Genomic DNA, 22,255 nt, shown 5'->3' on the forward strand with positions numbered 1-22,255 from the left:
AATAAAAATGGCAAATAAGAAGCTAATCAAATTTAACATTTAATTAATAACTGAAACACAGAAACCATTACATGGTTTCAGAGAGGAAAAAAACAGGTAATTTGTTACTGGATGATGGCTCTCAGAATGCAAATTCAAACTTGACTCAAGCATTTTTCTTTTGCCAGTAAAATACAGAGACAAATGAAGACATCATCACTTTACACATGATTCTGAATACATTTGCTTTATTTCATGAGTCTTGCATTGTTGCCAGAGAACCGTCTTTTAATCTTCCTGTTAACTATTGATATTAGTGTCTCAAAAAAGCATTAAGGTGATTATTCTTCATAATAAAGAGTTCAATATTAATTTATTAAATGGAAGTTTGTACTCTGATAATGCTGAGATACAATGCTTTTTAGCTGACAGAAGGATGTAATTAAACTAAGTACTCCTTCAATTTAAGTATTACTTCTAATAACATGCTGTTATTTGAAAAAAAAGCTGATTAAACATCCAGCTTAATTAACTTAATTGTTTCTAAAGATTTTTTTTCTAACATGCAAGACTTTGAAAACAGAAATATGCAATGTAACTCTAGTAAAAACAAGTAATAGGTTTATTCCATGCTGAAAAAAAGAAGAAAGAGAACACAACGTTTCGGCCGTGGAGCCTTCTTCAGGTGTCAGGTGCCTTCTTGACACCTGAAGAAGGCTCCACGGCCGAAACGTTGTGTTCTCTTTCTTCTTTTTTTCAGCATGGAATAAACCTAGTACTTGTTCCTTTGCAGCCTACGCATGCTGACGCAGCTACCCACCTGATCTAGTAAAAACAGTTATCTTGCTATCGCAACATAAAGTAAGAGATGATAGAGCACCATTTGGATTGAGACATGCCTGCTTTGAGTTAAAGAGGCCATTTTAAATTTTCCTTAGACTATACTGTAGGCACATACCCCAGTCCTCAAGTTAATCCCCCAGTTAAGCTAATGATCAGCTCATTAAGAATTGAAATGAAACAAACACCTCCAACACAGCCCTTTGGGACTTTAAATTGTGACCCAAATCTTAGGCCTGCAGTGACAAAAAATCAAACACAACTTTTTTACTGCTGTAACACAAAAATGTACAGTATGTTTTAAGATAGAGATTTAATAAGACTGAAAGATCCTGGGAAGCATTGAACGCAAGGCAGGATACACCCTGGACGATACGCCTGTCCAACACAGGATGAACAGAACATTTAAACTTAATTGCTCACTAATTCAGGTGGCACAGTGGCTCGGTGGCACAGTGGTCAGCATTGCTGACTTATAGCAGTGGAGTCATGCATTCAATTCTGGACCTGGGGTGCTATCTGGATGGAGTCTGTACGTTCTCCTTGGTTGTTGCCGAATGCGCTGGACTGACATCATGTCCAGGGTGTATCCTTGCTCCTATGACCTGCTGGTATAGGCTATAGCTCCCCCATGACCATGTGTTTGATTAATTAAAAGAAGAATGTATCATCATGAACTGTGACAACCAGCAGGACCAAATTATTCTAGTTTGGAGTCACTATACAGGAAATAGACTTCTGCAGTTAAAATCAGTTATTTTATTAAAGGTTCTGTTGAATTTTCCTCAGACAGTGCCATCCTCAAATGGCCTTTCCATTGTTTGAAATACACAGTAGCACTATAAAGAAAGCTGCAATGACAGAAATAGTGTATTTTAGGATATTCACATATCAGAGACAAATGTGTGTCAGATAATAACCCACTTTACTAGTGGAAAATAAAACTTTCACATTCTGTTGACGTTTCAGAATCAGCTTGCATAGAACAGCTATTTGAATTTCTATGGTAAGCATTCATGCAGATTTGTTCGGTGCATAGCAGGGATTAGTTTTGAAATTGCATGCTACGCTAGAGAGGTATTGTTTCTTTCTTCTATCACTTTTTCGAAAGACAGTCCCTAAACTGACGCGGATGCTGTCACGCTTGGGGTATGAAAGTGTTAGGCCTTGTGGGCGTGTCACAGCTGGCGGCCACCCCTCCGCCCTGCCCTGATCCTGCCCTGGAGACGGTCAGCACCGAGCCCCCTGGCTGTGGTGAGAGCTCTCGCTGCGGCGGGTTCCCTCTCCCTCTGTTGTTAAAACCCCGCGGTGTCTCTCCGCTGTTAATGATTATTATTCACCTCCCCACCTCCGAGGCAACTTCCAGCGTCCCAGCAGAGCCCTTCCTGCTCCCGGTTTCCAGGTTCTCCTATTCAGAGAGTCCCCACCCCGCACTGCCCCTGCCTGTGCTCCTGTCCTCCGCTCCACCTGTCCGCACCCCGGGAGACTCCAGCGGGCAGTCTGTCAGAGCGACACGCCGGCGGCGCTTGACTCCGGACGCCGGTCGTCGGTCTTGAGTGTACAGTTTTCTCTCTATTCATTTTTTTGTATCGTGTTGGTGAAATTTTTGAAAATACAGTCATAGCACATGCAGTGCAGTCATGAAGGGACGTGTATTGAGAACAAGGGGCGCTTGTATCTTGTGGCCTTGACTTATAGGATGTAATGGTTGGTAGTATACTGTATGTGCAGTCAGAATATCAGAAAAGTTACTGATTCATTTGACCTAAGCTTGATTTTCAGAAAAAAACAACTTTTTTTCGTCGACTGCGGAAGCACAGATGTGCAAGCCCCCAGAGTGTGTTTATAATACAGATAAAAACAAAATCCAATCTTTGCTGCAAATGTTTTTTATTTATTTAAAAGAATATCCAACACAATATTTTCTTATGGCACATTCAATAAAAGATATTTGTAAAATTTCATGCACTGAAAAACTATCTATATTTTAATCCATAAAATATGAAAATGCACACACTGAAACTATTGCTTCAGTCATATTAGATTTGGCACAGGATGAGAAATAGAAAAATCGCAAATTATGAAAAACAATGTAATTAGTACAGATCAGTAATATTTTCTGCTGCAGGGTGCATAGTTAAAGGCTGAGGCCATAGTTGAAAAATAGCTTTTCTATTAGGTTTATTCTAAGGCTAGCTGCAGAAACATGAAAAACAACCAAAATAAATTTAAATTGCAAGATGGTAATCAATATTTTTTGTAAACTGATATTTTTATGTTTGATTAGTGAATCATTATACTGTATATGTATAAGATCTTAAAACAAAGTTCCAGTTGGTTAGTTGTAATGACTGCTGAAGTTATTTACCCTGTTAAATTTAATGGTCTTAACTGTCCTGTATTAATCATGGTGTGACTATTGCTCTGTCAATGAATATGTGATTGGGAATGAAAAGTAAATATCATGCAGGCCTATGCTGGTCATTGAAAGACAATTGTTTCCTATATGGTAACAGATATTTCTCTGTTTGCTTCAAAGCACCATTAAGCTTTCATTAACATGTTACACGTACACCTTTTGTATGGTATTTCCAGTATTTATTCCTGTATTTCCTTGAAAATGTGTGATTTCTCCCCGGTTTCCATTCTCATTTCATTATCTGTAAAAATGCTCTGGAACCCAGCTTGTGAGACATGTGAGAATAAAAAGGTGGACTTGACAAACCAAAAACTACAGCTAATTATTACTCCACTATCTGAAAATGATCCCTAGTCTAATTAGGTCCTAGTTCTTTTAAAGATAAATATATTTTATAAAATCCTTATAACACCTTTATACTTTATTAACCACCTGTTATATTTTAATTGTAATACCATAGTACATACAGCTAGTTTCAAAATATAACAAAAGTGTAGACATTCTGTGTTTCTGAAAAAATATTTTTGCTTTCTTAATACTCAAACAAAGTTGGATTTATAGACCTTAGGCACCATGCAAAGATATTTATAACCTTAGTGAAATCAGGAGGAAGTTAATTTCTTCTCAGTGGATGCCACATTGAAACTGGCTTCCTTAAAGTGGCTAGCATCTGATTCCAGTGTGTAATGCCCATTCCACTGGCTTCGGGCCCAATGATCACATGTCCTATGTTTTCGCCTCGCCCATCTTCAGTGCATTCTGCCACTGTAACCCTGAGAGACAGGTCCTGCAGAAAGAGTTAGAGCAAAATCAATCTCTCTGCAATACAGCTACAAAACAAATCCACTGAACTCCATTCCAAGGATGGTGTTGTTAGACCAGTATGTGACACTCTTCTCTCTGGACCAGGATTTCTATCCCAAAGCCCCCTTATGGTGACTGGGATGTAGGAGATGTCATCACTGGGATGACACATTAAACCAAGGTCTTGGTTTATTGGTCATTTGTGATCCCATGACTGCTTGCAAGACCAGGGAAATCTACTCTGGTGTCCAGGATAATTCCCACTTTGCAGCAGCACAAACTGGCCTTCCTCAATTTTCAGCTTGATTCATTGGTGAAGCATTTTCCCAGTGGCACGGAATGGCTGACGTGTGTAACCCAGGTGGGGGCTGGACTTCAGCGGAAGATGAAGTGAATTTCATCCTATATGTTAAGGGATAAAAAGCACTACAGTATATGGAAATGCAGTTAATTAACTATGTAATGTCCTTGGAATATCTATTTTTCTTTCAGTTTTACTTTAGGACTTTGTCAGTCAAGTTAATTCTTACCTGTAATACAATGGCAGGCACAGAGAAAATCATGGCCTCATTAAAGATTGGGTTTGTGTCATCTTTTTTCACAACTGTCTTCTTCTTGCTAATTTTCCTTCCATCTTGGAGAAGATAAACTTTAACAAATGGATCTGTTCATATCAAAGAGATGATAAAAGAGTGTTCGGTAAACATAAAAAGTTTGGTTACTTGGAACCAAAATAATCACCCAAAGTCCAAACATTTGCACTGCAGACTTACAAAACTATGCTCTTCATTTAAATCTAATATTTAAATTTAATATCTTTTAAGAGGTTCTACTGAATTTATGCCTCATGGAAAGCCTCACCTGCTGTTGTCTTGTTGTTCGTCCACACCAGGTTCTTGGCTTTCGCCACCACCACAGTTAGCCGCTCCGCTGTTGGCAGGTAGCTGAGAGACAGCAGGATTTCGCCTACTGAGTTTACTGCCTTCAAAATGCAAACAGACAGTCAATTACGTTTTGACCAGGCCCTCAGAATACGGAAAACAAAGAAGATGAAGCATCTCGAAGAAATCAAAAGAAGAAGGTACAAAATGTGGTTCTATGTATTTCCAACACCAGTGACTATTTGTGTGAAGTGAAACAGGGTTCGAGCTGCAGTTTAAAAAGATAGGGAATTACAGAATCTACATAGCTTGCATGGCTAAAAAAATTATAATTTTTTTGTGATGCAGTATATTTCAAATAGGGCTGCTCAAGGGAAAAACTGATATTTTTGTATATTTCTTTAAAGCTTTTAGTCTTCATAGATTAGTCTTCTTGAAATGCACCTGACCACGGAACATCACAGAAATACATGCATTTATTCTGGAATCATGAATTGGGTTACACAAATAATTGTGGGGCCCATTAAGGTAATTTTCTTCACATAAATTAAATCGATCTTTTGTGTTACCATAGAAAGAATAAAATGTTATGTTGTCAGGATGTTTTCTTTTTCTCTGGCAAAAGAATGTGTTGATGGTATCCAGATGGAGCCCACTCTGTGCATTTGGCAAGGAGAAGAATACCACTGGAGATGACAGTTCCAACTGACTTATTGCCATTGACTGACATATCATGTAATTAAATATGAAGTGCTTATAGACAAGTTTTTTCAGTTTAAAGCACAGATAATCATGAAAAACCTGGTTTCAAGCAGGTGTACTCAGACGTTTGACTGGTACTGTACTGTATGTACACATCATTTTGTAATTTCACAAAATATCACCACATGGGAAATGTCTAAATGCTTTTGGAAGGCAGTGTATATAGTAAGAGTTTACCCAGACACAAGGCTGAGGCTGAAACTCTGGGGAAGTTATTGATAGTGGACATAATACTGATATCTTCTAGGAACACAAATGTTTGACTAAGGGGCCCAATACTATTCTGAATTTTTACCCATCTGGAGCTGTAAAAGATTCAAGTAAAATACACAGTAAGGTGAGTCTTACAAATTGAAAATCTGCCTTTTAAGTGGATCTTCTCAAACCTGATAAACTGCAGAATTATTTTTGTGATTGTGTTATGTAAATCTAAGTTATACATTATTAGGTAAGGAGTTTTTATTCAGTATTTACCTTGTTAACATCCTGCAAGTACAACCAGGCATTGAAGGGCCTGATGGAAAGGTCCAAATCTGACAATTTAAGCTCTACAGCCCCAGTACTGATGTTCCTCTCATCTTCATCAATGCCAAACACAGAGAACCTCAGGCTGTTCTCTTCTAGGGCAGAAGGATCCAGTGAAATTGAAAATTTCTCATTGAAGAACACCGAAAAGGCATTCTTCTGAACCTGGGAGAAACAAAGATAAACTGTGCCAGAGAAGTCAACATTCTACTTCAATTGCAAAATGATAGTTAAAATAATTTTGTTTGTTAACTGTTGTACTAAATGTTTGAACACTTAAACGCAAAATAAAAATAAGTACAGTTTCCAAGGTTTTGAATATTTTTTTCAATTTCAAGCATTACCATTAACAGCATGATGATCAGAATATCCACCCTCAGTGTAACACTTGCTCCAATTTGTCTAAGAAATATATAGTGCCCTTCAAAAGGACTGGGATAGTGACATCTGAAGTGAGGTTTTTAGTATCAGTTGTTATAATGATCATTTACCTTAAAGAACACGTAGCAGACTAGTATTTTATTTTCAATAAAACCAGTTCAATTTAATCCTTTCAGGTGAATAAAATCAATAGAAAGTATTAATTATGAGGGAGGAAACGTTACGGGACAATTAAATTATTGGGTGATTAGGCCCATAAAAGAATACTGAGCAGTGTTTGGAGTCTGTATTTGAAAGTACAAATTACCCTTACCAAAATCAGAATAATTTTATTTTAAGGAAAAGCAGTCAATTCATGAAATGAAAAACTGGGTTAGTACAATAGCAAATAGAAATTAGGAGTACCAAAATCAACAATTTGGAATATGATAAAAAGAAAGAATCCACAGGTACAATAACCAATCAGCCAAAATAAGGTTGGTTATGAAAAATATCTGCACTATGAAAGCAAATACTAATCTTTACATTTTGCTGTGTTCAGGTGTGTTCCAATATTCTTAAACTTGCCCTCCTTTACTGACAAACCTCTTTCAATTTAAGATCATTTAATTGATAATTTAAAGATCATTCAATTTATCTTCAATGAAGATAAAGTTTTGTCATATTTGAGAAAAGAGGTTTCAAACATTGCTAGATATAGATAAGAGTCTTTCATAAAAGAGCTTCCTTTTCTTTGATGTTTTGAAATTATACTACCTCAATGGCAGGAGTGAAAGTCAGACATTTGTTTTAGCTCAGTTAAATCACCAAATGTGTATTATACAAAGCTGTAAAAGCTGTGTCCTAGATTCAAAGATTAAAAAAAATATCCTGTAATGGCCCTAAATTAGATTAAAAATGACAAGAATGAAAGACATCACACATGTCTCACCCTGGAGATGCCCACAATCTGTTCGTCGGGCAGGAGGCTGATACGAACAAAGCAGGACACGAAGCTGGCATCTTCTTTCTCCAGGAGATCTTTCCCCTGCATCAGGGTAACATACAGACTGTTGGAGTGGAGGTCATACTCCAAGATAACCTCCACCTGGCCCAGAGTGAAATCATGACCAAAGTTGTTGCCGATAGAGGAGATGGAGCAGAGGGAGTCTGTGGAAACGGACCTGTGCAACGGTCCGTACGGGGTCACATCCAGGTCTCGATTCATCAGTTCCAGGGTTCCCAGCTCGCTGATGCTCTCATATGCATCCTCTGTCTGTAGGCTGGACTTGCGGCTGGATGAGGTCTTATCCAGAGTCTTTTTATTGTTTGAAGCTGCTACCCTCTACAAAAATAAAGATATGTCAACTGTACATACAGTTAATGTGAATCAGTTTATAATAATATTATTGTCATTGATAATGAAGAAAGAATAACACATTTCTGGATTGAGCAAAGCCGTGCCGTCTCATGGGTTAAGAAAGGCGTGACTTCTGTACCTTTTGTCTCACTTCAGTGTACGACATGCCGTACTTCTGCTCTAGGTAGCGGTAGTCATAGTTAGGAAAGGGAGAGGGTGTTGGGTAGCTGCCAGATTTCCACAGTTTCCACAGGTTAATTACCACCACCCCAAGCAGTGTCAGGAATCCCACCACGTAAATACCTACTTCCCACGCTGGAGGGCTTCGAACCACTGAAAGAGAAAACAACAAAATCTCAATTTCAACAACAATCGCATCTCCGTAAAACTGAGAAAAGTGTGCTTGCCCCCCGTTCTTAGATAGTATGTTCACGTTTCGAATCCCTAGTGGGATTATTGTGCCCTTGTAGAACAACTAACTAGGTCAAAATGAGCTACATGGATTACAGACATTTTGTCAAAAAAGATTCATGTGTCTACAACATCTCAAGCTGTGGTACAGGCTACTGAAACAGCATGAGTCCTGGGAAAAGGAGGTCTGGTCATGCAGCACAAAGAGGGAATTGGCAATTAAATCTAAGTATTAATTAAGGTTAGTCACATCAAACTCTTTCATCAGCAAGGGAATGATGGGATCAAGGAACTGTCACATACACTGCCCAACAAATAGAATTGTTGCTAACGACACTGGTTTTTAACTAGCCTATTTATACATATATTTACAGCATATAGTCAGCCAGTACTTCCAAGGAATTACGTAGTCCGTATGTATATAGAACATTGGACTACATGAGGCTGAGGCTACAGGAGTTATTTTAGTGCTACTTAGTTTATATATGCAAAAAACTGTCATATGCTCAGCTATCTACAGTACAATCAATATCTAATAAATATCCTACTAAATAGTAGAAATATGTGCATATAAGAATTAGCTTGAATACTAACATGGTTATTATAGAGGTCAAACATAATATATGCTGTAGATGTACTGTCCAAAGGATCTGTGGGCTCTTTGTAGCACTTCATGGGCATTCTTTTGATTTTCTAAAATATATGTATATAAAATTGCCATTCCCAAGGGTCTAGGAAGTTGGTATTTTGTCCATTACACTTCGCCCAGTCCCCAGGTGATCTTTACTCAAGCACGGTGTGTGTTAAGCAACTGTAATTGTTTGACCAAGTCAGTCTCTTCACACTCACCACTTATATGGTAGTTTGCTATGTCCCGCCCATATGCTGAAGACATGTTATAAGCAATGGCCTAAAAAAGAAGAAAGTGATAATAACTTGAACAGTTGCATTAAAGACTAAATGAGTCAGGATAGAAGAGGAAAAGTGTTGGGTTATTCTTATAACCATCCTTGAAATTAACCTCTTTCCATGAAAAAGTGCACTAGTCTCTTGTAAAGCCCATCTCTCACACAGCAAATAATTATGCCTTTGGGGTCATACTTTTTACTTTTAAAAACTGCCATGAATTTCAATCACTCTGATGCATGTTAGCCATTTGATAAAATCATTAACATTTTAAAAATATGCAAACCGCTCTCAGTGAAAACACAAATTATATGAAGCACCTTTACCGGAAATTTCAGATGCAAAGCCTGCCATCATTGCTATTTGTAAACTGTCAAAAGTCAGTAGAAAGGGGGGACTGGAATGTTTTCTCAGTGAGTAGCAAAATTCATCAACAGTAGAAGGGCCATGTTTTAGGGGTCGAACTCTTCTTTAATCTTTAAATCAGATTACATCAGTTATCTGGGCGCAACTGAATCTCGAACAGCTAATTGCACTAACCCCTGTAGATACTGTAGATCACTGACTCTAAGGCTGTTGATTTCCATTTGACAGGCTACCACAGTAACCACTGAAAATCCTAGCTGCTGTGTAAACACTTGCTCTTTAGAGGTGGTTGCTATTATTTTATACACCTTTATAACCATATTAAAAACGTTTTTATTACTTTATTAGATTTCATTTGGTTTGTTTTTATTTTGTTCTCAGTGTGTAGTAATCTAAAAACCGAAACTTCTCTGTAGGCCAATTACTATTCATGTCTGCAGTTTATTTACCATAGGCAGATGAAAGTACATAAACCACCATGTTTGTTTCTTTAAGACAAATGGGATTGGTTATTGCACACAATTAAGAACATTGCAGTGCAATTATTTTAACTGAATCTGTGTTCTTATACAAATACTGCACATGGCCTGCTCCTGGGCAAACCAATCACCAGTATAAAAATTTAAAAGAGGAACCTGCAAATAGAGCTAATTACATCAATAATTCTGATGACCGAAGCCATAGTACAGAACATGAAAGCAGGAATTTTCTGACATTTTTGTGCGTTTTTATCACATCAATAATAAAATAAGATATGATGAATGAAAATCTTGAGGTACCCTCTTCACACAAAGGGGCAGAACAGATTGAGGAGCAATTCACTACGATCTTTTAAGAAATAGCTTAATGAGCTTAGATCAATAAGCCATTAGAATCTATACACACATGCCACAAAGATAAGATCTCATGAGAGCCAAGTACAACAGTTTTCCTCTAGTCTTGCATTTGCATAACAAAGGTTATTTGCAGTTAGAAGTAGGCACTCAAAATTATTAAAAAATACAGCAAATTGTGCAATTATAGCAAAGCCAAGTTAACGGTGCACTGCAGTGTGACTGACTTGACAGGCTGTTACAGAACTTCCAGCCTCAGAGTCAACACAAAAGAGTGTGGGTGTAATCTCCGGCTTTCTTCCACAGTGCTGTGATCGTTTCATCAAAATAAACTCCATTTCTCGAGAGACCACATGCCTCTGAACCAGTGAGCAATCAGCCTTTTCCTCCTACATATTCTAAAATAAGCTGTGTCTTCAGAAAAATGCTGGCAAAGTTTAATTTAATCAAATATACCAGCGATAGAGAATATAATTAATTATATAACATGTAATTGATAACAGGATTGCATTAAAGCATATCAGTTAAGCAGTAATTCAACATGAATTCAAAGTTCTAGTTTCTTTTTTCTATGCATGGTAAACCTTTTTCCTTAATAGAAAATTAATATAATCTTGCTAAATTAATTATTTGTATTCATAAATGCTGCAAAACACTTATTCAGGATAGTAAGCCAATATGTACATTAGAAGTCCCATTATTTGTCACAGTCTTTCTGCGCTATGCTCCTAGACTTAAAATCATCAGATAAAAACTGATGTGGAAACATTTCATAATCACTAACTCTGATCACTGATCTATGACATTCTGACTAGGTTAATCTTACTGAAGTCACGGACCACTGGTCTCCTTGATTTACACTGTAGCAATGATCTAGCTATACTGTAATTAGTAAACTAGTCAAGTTTCAAAGTAGGAGAGTTAACATACAATGTAGAAGCAGCTTATGAACTTCAAAACATTATTTTCTTTCATCAGAATTGAGCGAACACCTGGCAGATTACATTTATTGTAGGTAAGAGCAGGTAGTTAAAAACATAAACTATAAACTATAAATAAAAAAGGGGAACACTGAGATAAACGAGGCTACTTATGAAAAAAATCTTCTGTTAACACATACTGTACACCTTCTACACAATGTGTGAAACAGTTAAAAAGGTAAACAAAATGCTTGGGTATATAAATAAAACATATATATAAAATAAAATAACTGAAATCGAGGGGAGATATGTTAAAAACGTATGAGGCACTAATAAAGCCATATTTAGAACAATTTTGGCTGTTATGTGACAGAAAAAAATAACTGTTCTTCTGCATCAGTCCAGGGAAAAGCAATCATGTACTGGAATTAAGGGAATAACTCTACTGACAGGCTTAAGGAACTGAACCTTTTAAAACTTAATGTAGGAGACCTGGTACGAGTATTCAAAGGCACTGAAAAAGTCAAAAACTCAACCCAACAGATTTCTTCAAAATGAACAGTGGAACAGACCAGAAGGCACAAAAGGAAACTACACTGAAAAGCAAGAACAGGAGGCACTTCTTTACCCAAAAGAGGTAAAGAAGAGCTTGTGGGTTTACAGAATGATCTAACCACACATGTCAAGTCTTCCTACAAAACGTTGTCAAATTCCTCACATTTTCAATGAAATTGGGTCATGTATAGAGTCTCACTTTGCTTATTAAACTTTATATAGAATGTCTCAGGTGTTTTTGTAGAAACCAAGTTACCTACTAAGTGTTCTGGCAGGTTGTGCTTGCCAATAGAAGCTTGTTCAATGCTCTTAGGACCGGAAGAGCTGTTCTGACCCTCAGCTTGGAAAGGGACTTGGGTGAGCTGCTAGAGAAGGTGGGAGAAATGGAGGATGATGGAGGGCAGCACTCCCAGAGAAGGAGCGGCTGAATCCTGGACCAGCTGCTAGAGGAAGGTGTCACTTATCAACTGGCGCAGACATGTCCTGTACCAACTGACGGAGGGAAGCACATTCTGAAGGGCAAGAAGTCATGGGGTTGAAGGGGTTGGATGTCTCACAGCTTCAACACTCGACAGCTAATCCAAAGGCAACTGCACTGCACCCCTGAAGTATAATCCGCTGAATCAAAGACAAAGGTGGTGGCCAGGGCGTGCACTAGAGAAGAGGGGTGGGGACGGGAGCAGATCTGTGCAACGGCAGGGACACTCAGAGTCACAGACTTAGTTTTGGTAATGTTAGTGGTTGACAGGTGGTGGCTGTCACCCATTCTATAGCATTTTTTTAAGAATCCCTAAGAAATTATATTAAAAAAACAAATAATCTGCTCAGAAACTGAGGAGTGCTTTTTTGCACGCCATGCATGAAGTAATTGTACATAAAAGTGTCTAATTTATATACCATATAAAGAATGAAGCAAGCAGGACAATGGAGATTAAGAGGAAGACCTTTTTCAATCTGATCATCAATTTACAAAATTGGCCCAGATGTAGTAATAATTAGTAACAAGTCCTAATGTAGTAATATCTTTAATTCCCTGGAGTTTATGAAAAACACAAAGACATACTGACACTATACAAAAGATAATAGATCTTTTCATCTTCAAGACCACAAATAAAGAGAATTATGAAAGCAACAGCAGTAAGCGTAGGAATATCATTTTAAGAAGTAGAACCTTTATTGCAAGCAACTCCAATAAATCTTGAGTTCATCTAACGCGCCATATCACAGCAATGCACATTTTACAGTATTACAAAAAGCAACATTAAAAAAGCACTATTATAAGAATAATGTTAACATAAGCACCTTTACAGTTGCTGAGTGCAGTAACTTTCAACAAGATGTGATGAAGAGGAGAAAAACTGACACTTGCATGAATTATGAATTGAGCTTCAGAAATGGTCTGAGAGGTTTGGGGTGTCACACCCACACCCATGACTCCTCTGTCTCCAGGCAACCATCCACTCAGCCTGATAGTCCTGTAACACTCCACCAGTTACCATAGGAACAAGAGCGTAACGGAGATCGATACCACCAGAACATAATTAATCTATTAATTACCTTGTACACCAACAAATATTTAAGCCTCATGAAGACTGTATCCCTCACTCCACCACAGAGTTCTTCCACTGCTTCGCATTCCCTAGCATTTCCATTTATCCATTTAAACAAACATGTCCTTTGCGGAGTGCTGTATAAACTATAAACTATTTTGTAATGCAATTCTCATTCAATACCTGCTTGTATATGTTCCAGTTTTCCTTGAGCTTAAACTTACCAAATACTTCTTTGTATTCTGCAAGTATATTGTAGAATTCATGGCAAACACATGTTTACTAGCTAGTAACATGAGGCAAGCTACATGTTGTGTCGATTCAACTTAAAGGTGGCTGGACAGTTCTGGTTACTTCGCTGTGCTGAGAATAATACAATACACCATTCACCTGGTAGTGAAAACGTGTTTGGCCATTGCCTCCACTGTTCGGACAGCATAAACAATACAAAAACACTGCCCAGGAATGTCAAGTTTAATTTCCTAAATTAAAAGGTGTTCTCTGTTGTATGTTAAACGTGTTTTTAATGCTTATCCAGTACATTTTACATGGCATCAGTGTTATAATGTTGACAAGAAAGAAAAATAATGGCGATGAAGTTTAGAAGCTCGTATTATTTGCACTGGAATAGAATAAAATGTGTTTCAGACGTTACCACTGTACAGTAACATAACCAGCTGCAAAAAAGCAGACTGCAAAGCCACAGAACACACACGTACTGTACACCCCTGTTAGCGTTCTCTATTTTGGAGGCAGTATGCTAATGGACCACTACAACATTTCGGAGCAATATGATGACAGATTATTAATTCATACAATGGCGCATTGTATTGCTGAATTAACGATTTACTGAGACCCGTGAAAGACACAGAACCTCGCACCCGGCTGCGCTGCCCGAGTTAAAGGCTGTAATGACAACAACGGGCGAGTAGCAGGACCGGCTGAAAGATGTCAGACGCACATAAAGCGCGTGGAAAACGCGGTTGGGGAAGATCAGAGCCAGGGAATGAGGGCTTTCTGGGCAACTCCATGCAGTTCCTGGCACTGACGGGAAAAAACAAACAAACTTTTACGATGGCATATACATTCTACTTTAAAAATAATACTAGTATTATTTATACTCGTGTACATTTTGATAGCAATTTTAATTTTAATCACAATATAAATGTTTAGATTTTATTGTGAATTACATACAGTGTATTCAACTAAACTGATCTACGTGGTTATATTTAAATAGTCAAAGGCAAAGGTAATAATCACTAGACAAACTTTCTACATATTTATCTTGAAAAATAACCAATCAAAACGTGTTTCTGTGTCCCAGTTGACCATGTTTTTTTCTCAATCTTTTCTAAATTATAGCCAACACAAAAAGCGTGTTATTCAAACTTTGTTGATTTACCAAAACCTGGTACAAAAGAGAACCCATTTATTTAAATATGTATATTTGCACCTGTTCATTACCTTTAAAATGTTAATTATGGGGATTTATAATACACTGTGTTCCTACTTTATAATATTAAGCCTTTAAACGTGGAGAAAATACAGTTTATTCTAAGACTTCATATTAAGAGTGGCAACGTATGTGCTTTCCCGGCAGTTTTGTGTGTACAATTCCTTCGTGTGTGAGATGGGTAAGGAAGGAGCTGCTCGTTTCAGTGCACAGAATCCGGCCGGCACAACACTGATTGTTGCCGTGGATGTAATATAGCAATGAAATACCGATATCTAATCACTTCCAGTCGCTGTTACCATTCCAATACAAAAACGATGACAAGACACAAGGACCGATATCCCTGTGGTAAAAAAACAATCACTGGCCCAAGAGTCTATTTATAGAACTACAAAGGAAACATACTGTAAAGCAGACGCCAATACGCAACATCAGCAAAAATCCTACTAGCAAGCAGTGCTGTAGCGTACATACTGTATATATCCAAATAAATCGCCTGAAATAACACGCGGAGTATAACTGCACTTACCTAACACGAGTTCACGTTTGGTGCAACAGGGAATTAGGAAACCTCAATCAGTCCTCCTTTTTCAGATCATTTAAAGGTTCTTTCCAGGGGATTACAGAGATGCTGTGGAAAAATGCAAGAGAAGATAGACCTTTTTTTTTTCTCTCCCGTTCACCATGCAGGTCGTGCAAGCTAGCGGTAAACCGTCCAGTTAAAGTCTTCCCCTTACCCTTTCTGTCAAAGAACGATTTATTTCACAAATGCGAAAAAAACAATGAGACCGGTGCTGCCGACGAACTGCATAAATTGTGCAGAAAAAAAACCTGGAGCAGCATTTATCTGGAGAGAACTCCTCCCGACTGCAGAAGTCCCACCCCTGCAATGCAACTTCACCACTTCAGCAAGATTAAAAAAAAAACAGTAGGACCGACTAGAGCGCACGTAATTCAAACATACCATATTACAGTACCTTCACTTCCATAGCACCAGTAAGAGACCATCGTGCGGCGCCTGTTGTCCCTTTCAGCTCACGGATATTATATATCGGGGCTAACCCGGTGTATAATATATAATAAAATGTATAAACACGTTTTGTTCTATTTTGCCCTCGACTGAGTTGTTTCTAATCATCTAGAGCAATTCATGCCTACCGACTTCTTAATATCAGAGTTAAAAATACACTTTAGTTTGTGTTCAACTGACACATCTGTGCATATTTTAATCATTTAGTGGTGTAATATACAGTTCATTGTACTTTAATTGGAACAGAATTTATTTTGTGGTAGTATATGAAAAAGAGGTTCAAGAATGAAACATTTATATTCACAAAAGCAGTACGTTTATATTCAGTAAAAACCCTATTTACAACATATTTTTGCCATGTTGTAACAGAAGCGGGAGCAGGGCAGAGGTTCGAGGGCTGTGTTTACTTGAGGTATGCGTGCAATGGCCAGTGATTTTGTCAGGGTTAGGTGTTCTGTTTCTCTTTTTTTGGAACAAAGGAGGGAGATACTTGATTATCTGTAGGCTGTTGGCTCCTCAAGTAGCTTCCACTGGTTAACGTATGTCTTCCTACCACCTGTGGTCACCTGAACATTCCCACCCTTCTCTCATGTCCTGGAGTTTTGCCCGGAAAGAGGATACACAGATACAGACACTCAGAACGTGTTTGTTTTTGTTACCATGTTGGCAGTACTGCAGCGACACAGGGTGTGTGATTCACTGGCCAAAGACGATCGATAGGTGGCACTTGTGGTGCATTAGCTGTTTTTGAAATGATTGCTTCATTTAATATGTTTCCCTACTGTTTATCATCTTTAAATTCACTTAATATTGAATATCAATATGGATATTTGTAACTAAAGAGAAATTTTGGTAGCTGACAATAAAAATAACAGACATATAGTGTCTCTGAACGTCATAAACAGCATTAATTTATAAACATAAATATATTATACATATTGTATATAGCTGGTAGTGGTAGCTAAAAATAAAATAAAATAAAGTACAAAACAGTATTCCACCTTCTTTATAATCATTTTCTGCATCACAATCTTTAACTTGGTCACTTACTGTGGTTATTTTGGAAAAGTTTTGACATGCTTGTTTTATTTTTATGAAAGTTTATATACTTTATAAAACCCTATCATGTTTAAACCTTTTCTATGAATACTTGCTGTCATTATTTTTGGAAAAAAAAAAGTTGTAGTACTTTTTAAAATCAACTTAATGTGGAATATTAACACAACTGAGCAATTTAGCTTTGTAAAACAGCCTTACTTTCTTTTTTAATATTAATTTAATATTTAACATTCTGTAAATAACAGTATAAAATCAACATAGGTCAAGACAGTAGACAAATTAAATTCTATAACTGGAAAAAGACTGTGCCTACAAGGCTGAGCATTGACTGGGATTTGAAACCAGGCTTTTGGGGTGATAGCCCAAATACTTCCACATGCCACATTTTACATTCACTGCACTCTTTAGCTACATTCATGTGCTGTGCAACACTAGGCTGCTTGATATAGGTAAACTAAGATTATTTGAACTCTTAATAAGTGAATTCTTTATTATTCCTTATTAAATTCTAAGTGAATTAATAAGTCTTGTTGCTATAGTGTTATAAATACCCAATGTTTAAATATCCAGTATCTAACAAAGTGCTTCCTGTCCCACTCCACATAACATATAACCATAGATTAAGAATGAATAATGTAACAAAGCAGTTATGAAATTAAAGATAATGATTTAGGGTAATAAAGCATTCATCTAATTCAGACTGATGTTCATTTTTTATCTGTTGAAAATGTGTCAAGATGATGAGTGAAACTCCTGCTACTGTTCTGCCAATTGTCATGCCTAATCAGAAACTGACTATCTTGAAAGTGCCACCTTTAAATGAAAAACAAAGAACCTATTGTTGTGGGTTAATTGCATCAAACTTTTGGATTTAGCACACAGCTTTGTGTACATTGTGTACTACACGCATGGGTTTGAATAAAGTGGAACTATGGTGTACGAGACTTTATAATGCAAGAATTACTATTCAAAAGCTATGTAAGCAAAACACCTAACCATATAAAGTAGACTAACACAAACTCAAAATCCTCTACAATTGTGCATGAGCCCAGACAACAGCAACATCTCTGAATTTTCCAGGATTGAATTTTAACAAATTTAATAAAAACTGTAATAGATATTTTATTTAATCACCTTATAATAATGTCAAAACTGCAAACAAAAAAGAAGAATGTTGTGAATTATACATCATTTCACAGAAAACAAAGTAAACAATGTCAATGATGATATTTCACTCACACCTGCTGTCTGTGGGCGTCTCCAGTGAGTGTGCGATTCTCGATGACGTCATCCGCCCCTGCAGTTAAATGTGGATACTTATTGTTCTTGTTAGCAGTGTATGGGTATTATTCAGATATTTCTGATATAACAAATAGAAACTTTGCTCTGGCAGTTCATGAATAATTCGAAGCTTAACTAAAACCATTTGTAAATTTAAAGGTGCTTAATCACTTACCCCAACAATTGTTATTCTTGTGCTATAGTTTAAAATAGAAGTGTAAATAGCGGACGGAATTTCACCACCAGTACTTAAAACAAATGTTTTTTACTAATCAATTTTTATTTTTATTAAATGTGTATCAAACCTATCCTGTAAAAGCGTGATGTGAGAGACATACTGGGGAAAAAAAGTGCTTTGCATTTTAGAACTAATACATATAACCCATTTGTTACTTCTATTGTGTCTCCATTACATAACTTCTTTTCTGCCACAGAGCGTTATAACAGCGTTATTTAATAAAGCAGAGGAATGGTGTTATTTGCTATGGAGTGGACAGGTCTGTGCTAAGAGCAAACAGAAGGCTAAATAAAATAACTGTAAGCAGTGTTTCATTCTACATTAATTGTATTAGTGTCACCTTACTGTGTCTTGAAGCTCTGTTTAGATTTTAAAACTCAAACATCTACAGAACCCCAGAGAGATCTGTGATCCAGAGCTCAGCAGCCCCACAATTTTTTTTCATTTTAACATCATACTTAATACTTATCATACTTAATACTTCCCTTTAGTTGAGAATGTTCTATTATTCTTGATACTATACATGATTCGTCTCCTATTTTCTCTCCTCTCTGACTTACTGCTGCTTTTCAGTAACGAGGTGTCAAAGTTCTCCGTGTCGAAATCAAAGCTCTTATCTGTCTGTGTTTCTCCTGTCTCTCCTGGCCGCCAGGACAGAACACATCCCGCACTCACCAGACTGCGGGGACAGGAGAGGAAATTGTCTCCCCTTACTCACTCATTTGCTGTTCTGTTCCTGCCTTCTCGAGTCTTTGTGAGAGCCCTGTTTACTCACTCACAGAAATAATTTAATTTATGCCTGTGAGTCGTACCCCATGAGAAATTAAATAGTACAGCATAATGAGACTTCAGGCAATGATTTCATTACCCCCATTGTCATTGAAGGGATGTGCGAGTGATCACACGTGTAGCACTTCCATCTCTTGAAAATCCGCACAGCTTCGAGTTCAGGATCAGAAATGACACATACTTGCACATACTGTATGCCATGCAACGTTCTACATATTTCATATAAAAATGGCAACGAAGAACAAAAATCTGCGTTCTTTATTCTCCGAAGACACGTGTTTTAAACTCCACCATAGCTGTCCCATCTTTTTCTTCTAAACGTATTGTTTTACATACGGACTAATTGGAAAATGCTTACAATTTCTTAACTCAGTGGGGTGAGTAGGACGTGGGAAGTACCCCCTCTGTTGGACGATCACTGGAATTAAACTGAAAACAGCTCTTTGAAACTGCGATTCGTACTTGGCTCAGCACCCCCGAATTGAAAGACGCAGTAATAGAGCTGAAAATCTGGCAAGTACCCCAGTCTATCTGGGGTGCTGAAGAGTATTTCATCTGATTCTGGGGATCTTGCTACTCCCACCAAAATTAGAACATGGCGAGTAAAGATATGCAAAGAATATGGAAGGTGACAGTACAATGTAAGACAGGAGGGTAACCTGCAGGAAACAATGAATGCAATCACTTAGGTTCCGCTGCATGGAGCGATTTCACACGTCCACCATCTATTCAAACATACATTTGTCTACAGGATATTGTACGCTTGAATTTTAATAGGCATTTAAAACAAGTGCCATTCGATCAATTTAAGTGCAAAGTGAAGCTGTTTAAGAGACGAGCATCTGCTCATTTTATGACTTAATGTTTTGTGAAAGCATACTTTATTTTGTGAAGGGGAACTTCTTAAAACCACGCGTGAAATCATTACTATGCAAGGCATAAACTTCCAGAGTTGCGTTTTCACCACGCGTTCAGTTCAAGCCTAGGAACCAAGGTTTCATACAGTGTCCCAGGTAAAAGCGGAAAGGAGGCGGAGGAGGAAGAAATCCAAACTGTGATTAGAGACGTAACTTAACACGTGTGAAGTTACAGATCTGAAAACTCAGTAGACAATAACCAGTCTACAGTGTTAATGAGAGTCGCAGAGTTTGAGTTCCGTCCGAGAAAATCTTGAGAAGCGGCTGCAGCTTGTAAAATAAGAGGTCGCGAAGCCAGGATAGGAGAAACCGATTTAATGCCCAGGATTTAAAACACGGAGACCGAAAGCAATACATCCGAATTTACCAACAATTTGACCTCACTCGAAGTAAATAACTTGTCCAACGATTACAGGAATATATTAACAATTACTCTTTGCATTTAAAATACAACTATCCAGCTTCCCGAAGTGCTTGACATGAGCAAACAACCCACTACAGCGAAGTTTTTAATTTTTACTTTAGAGTGCTAAAGCGACTTTTTTTTTGCGACGTTTTAGTGCTGCAACAACGCTTAAAATGTGAACCAACAATTCTGTCGCTTTAATCTCAAGTTAACCAATGTCGCTGCAATATGACGTACATGAATGGCGTGCCTCTTGTCCAATCAGTGCGGGTTTCCTAGCTCATAAGGCGTGAGCGACGTAATGACACGAGTTATGAGACGGGGGTGATCCAGTTACCACAGGTCCCGGTATTGAGGTAGAAAATGACACTACCGAGAAATTTCCACAGGGTGGCAATAGTAACACACGAGTCTATGACACGGAGTGTTAACGTGCTTCTTAATCCTAAAATGGGTTCATTTTATCTGAATCCTAACGTCATGTTCTTAATGCTAATTGTTCTCTTTGTTTTGTTGTTCTATGAATGTATTTAATGTTGTTTTTGTATTGATATATTGCATGTCATTGGGTCAATTTAAATGAACTTTCTGATTTAGCACTGCGCACTAAATTGGCGACTAGTTAGTACTGGAGATCATCTCCAACTCTGAGCTCAACTGCAACGAAAAACCGTGCGGAACTAAACTGGACAAACAAAGCAGAGCAGTTATACTTGTGTTAATTAGCAAGGACTGCATAGGGCTCTGAATCAGAACGTTTCAATTAATCAGATTTAACATACATATTTGAAGTAGTTCAGGTGGGTAGCTGCGTCAGCAGGCGTAGTCTGCAAAGGAACAAGTAACAGTTTATTCCTGCTGAAAAGAGAAGAGAGAAAAGACAACGTTTCGGCTGTGGAGCCTTCTTCAGGTGTGAGCGTAAGTAATTATTACTTTGTCTGTCTTGTGTTTATATATATATATTACTGAATATCCCTGACAATTTTAATGTTAGACTTGTGCTAAAATATACCAGCGTCACTACTGAGGGTACGTCACTACTAATGCGATACTCGATTGAAATTAGTTATGAAACAAACGAGAACAGTAGCCGAGTTGAACATGTATCGTATTGCAGAGGCTTTCATTTCCATTGATAAATGATACTCCAGAGAATAAGAGATCCTCCAGACGAATAAGGAGAACGCTGCTATTCTGGTTTTATGTACAGTATGGGCTACACTTGTGTCTGCAGTATTAGGAATGTAAGTTTAAATGCACTTTCAGGACCTGCATTTGTTGCACTTTATCTAAAATGCTTTTAATTTTTGTTTGTGGATCTTCTCCGTTTAAGATAGCGAGTTAGATAAGTAAGTTACAGGTATGTTGAACAATGACTGACAAAGCCATGTACTGCATATTTCTTACAGCGAATCAGCTAATCGTTTCAAAAGCACCAGCTTATATCCAATAGCGTTAGCAATTTTATTTCTTATATAAGTGCAACAAACTCCAAATGAAAAATATAAATCTCCGGGGGTCCAAGGCCTGGGTGAGATAGGGTGAATTCTCACATGAAGGATGAAGTGAGAGTCTATGTGCATTTCTGGTGTTTCAGGGCATCAGTCCATC

General features: G+C 37.6%; 1 protein-coding gene across 1 annotated transcript; it reads right to left on the bottom strand.

Annotated features, from left to right (window-relative positions):
• Window positions 1-2,690: 2,690 nt before the first annotated feature.
• syt12 (synaptotagmin XII) lies at window positions 2,691-15,536 on the bottom strand. Its single transcript, XM_088934902.1, has 8 exons — window positions 15,454-15,536; window positions 9,191-9,251; window positions 8,070-8,263; window positions 7,523-7,915; window positions 6,160-6,375; window positions 4,904-5,024; window positions 4,573-4,706; window positions 2,691-4,025 (listed from the first exon to the last, which is right to left on the bottom strand). The coding sequence occupies exons 2-8, from the start codon at window positions 9,234-9,236 to the stop codon at window positions 3,852-3,854; spliced, it is 1,278 nt and encodes a 425-aa protein (XP_088791028.1). The 5' UTR covers window positions 9,237-9,251; window positions 15,454-15,536; the 3' UTR covers window positions 2,691-3,851.
• Window positions 15,537-22,255: the final 6,719 nt, after the last annotated feature.

The sequence above is a fragment of the Atractosteus spatula genome, chromosome 16 (assembly GCF_055471065.1).
Source record: "Atractosteus spatula isolate fAtrSpa1 chromosome 16, fAtrSpa1.hap1, whole genome shotgun sequence".
NCBI lineage: Eukaryota > Metazoa > Chordata > Actinopteri > Semionotiformes > Lepisosteidae > Atractosteus > Atractosteus spatula.

What these genes read in the sequence shown, in the direction of transcription:
- syt12 (XM_088934902.1), bottom strand. Translation starts at nt 9,236, where the DNA reads ATGTCTTCAGCATATGGGCGGGACATAGCAAACTACCATATAAGTG. An exon ending in AGCAAACTACCATATAAGTG is followed by an intron (nt 8,264 to 9,190) that starts GTGAGTGTGAAG and finishes TTTCTCTTTCAG; the next exon opens with TGGTTCGAAGCCCTCCAGCG. An exon ending in AGATTGTGGGCATCTCCAGG is followed by an intron (nt 6,376 to 7,522) that starts GTGAGACATGTG and finishes TGTTTCTCCCAG; the next exon opens with GTTCAGAAGAATGCCTTTTC.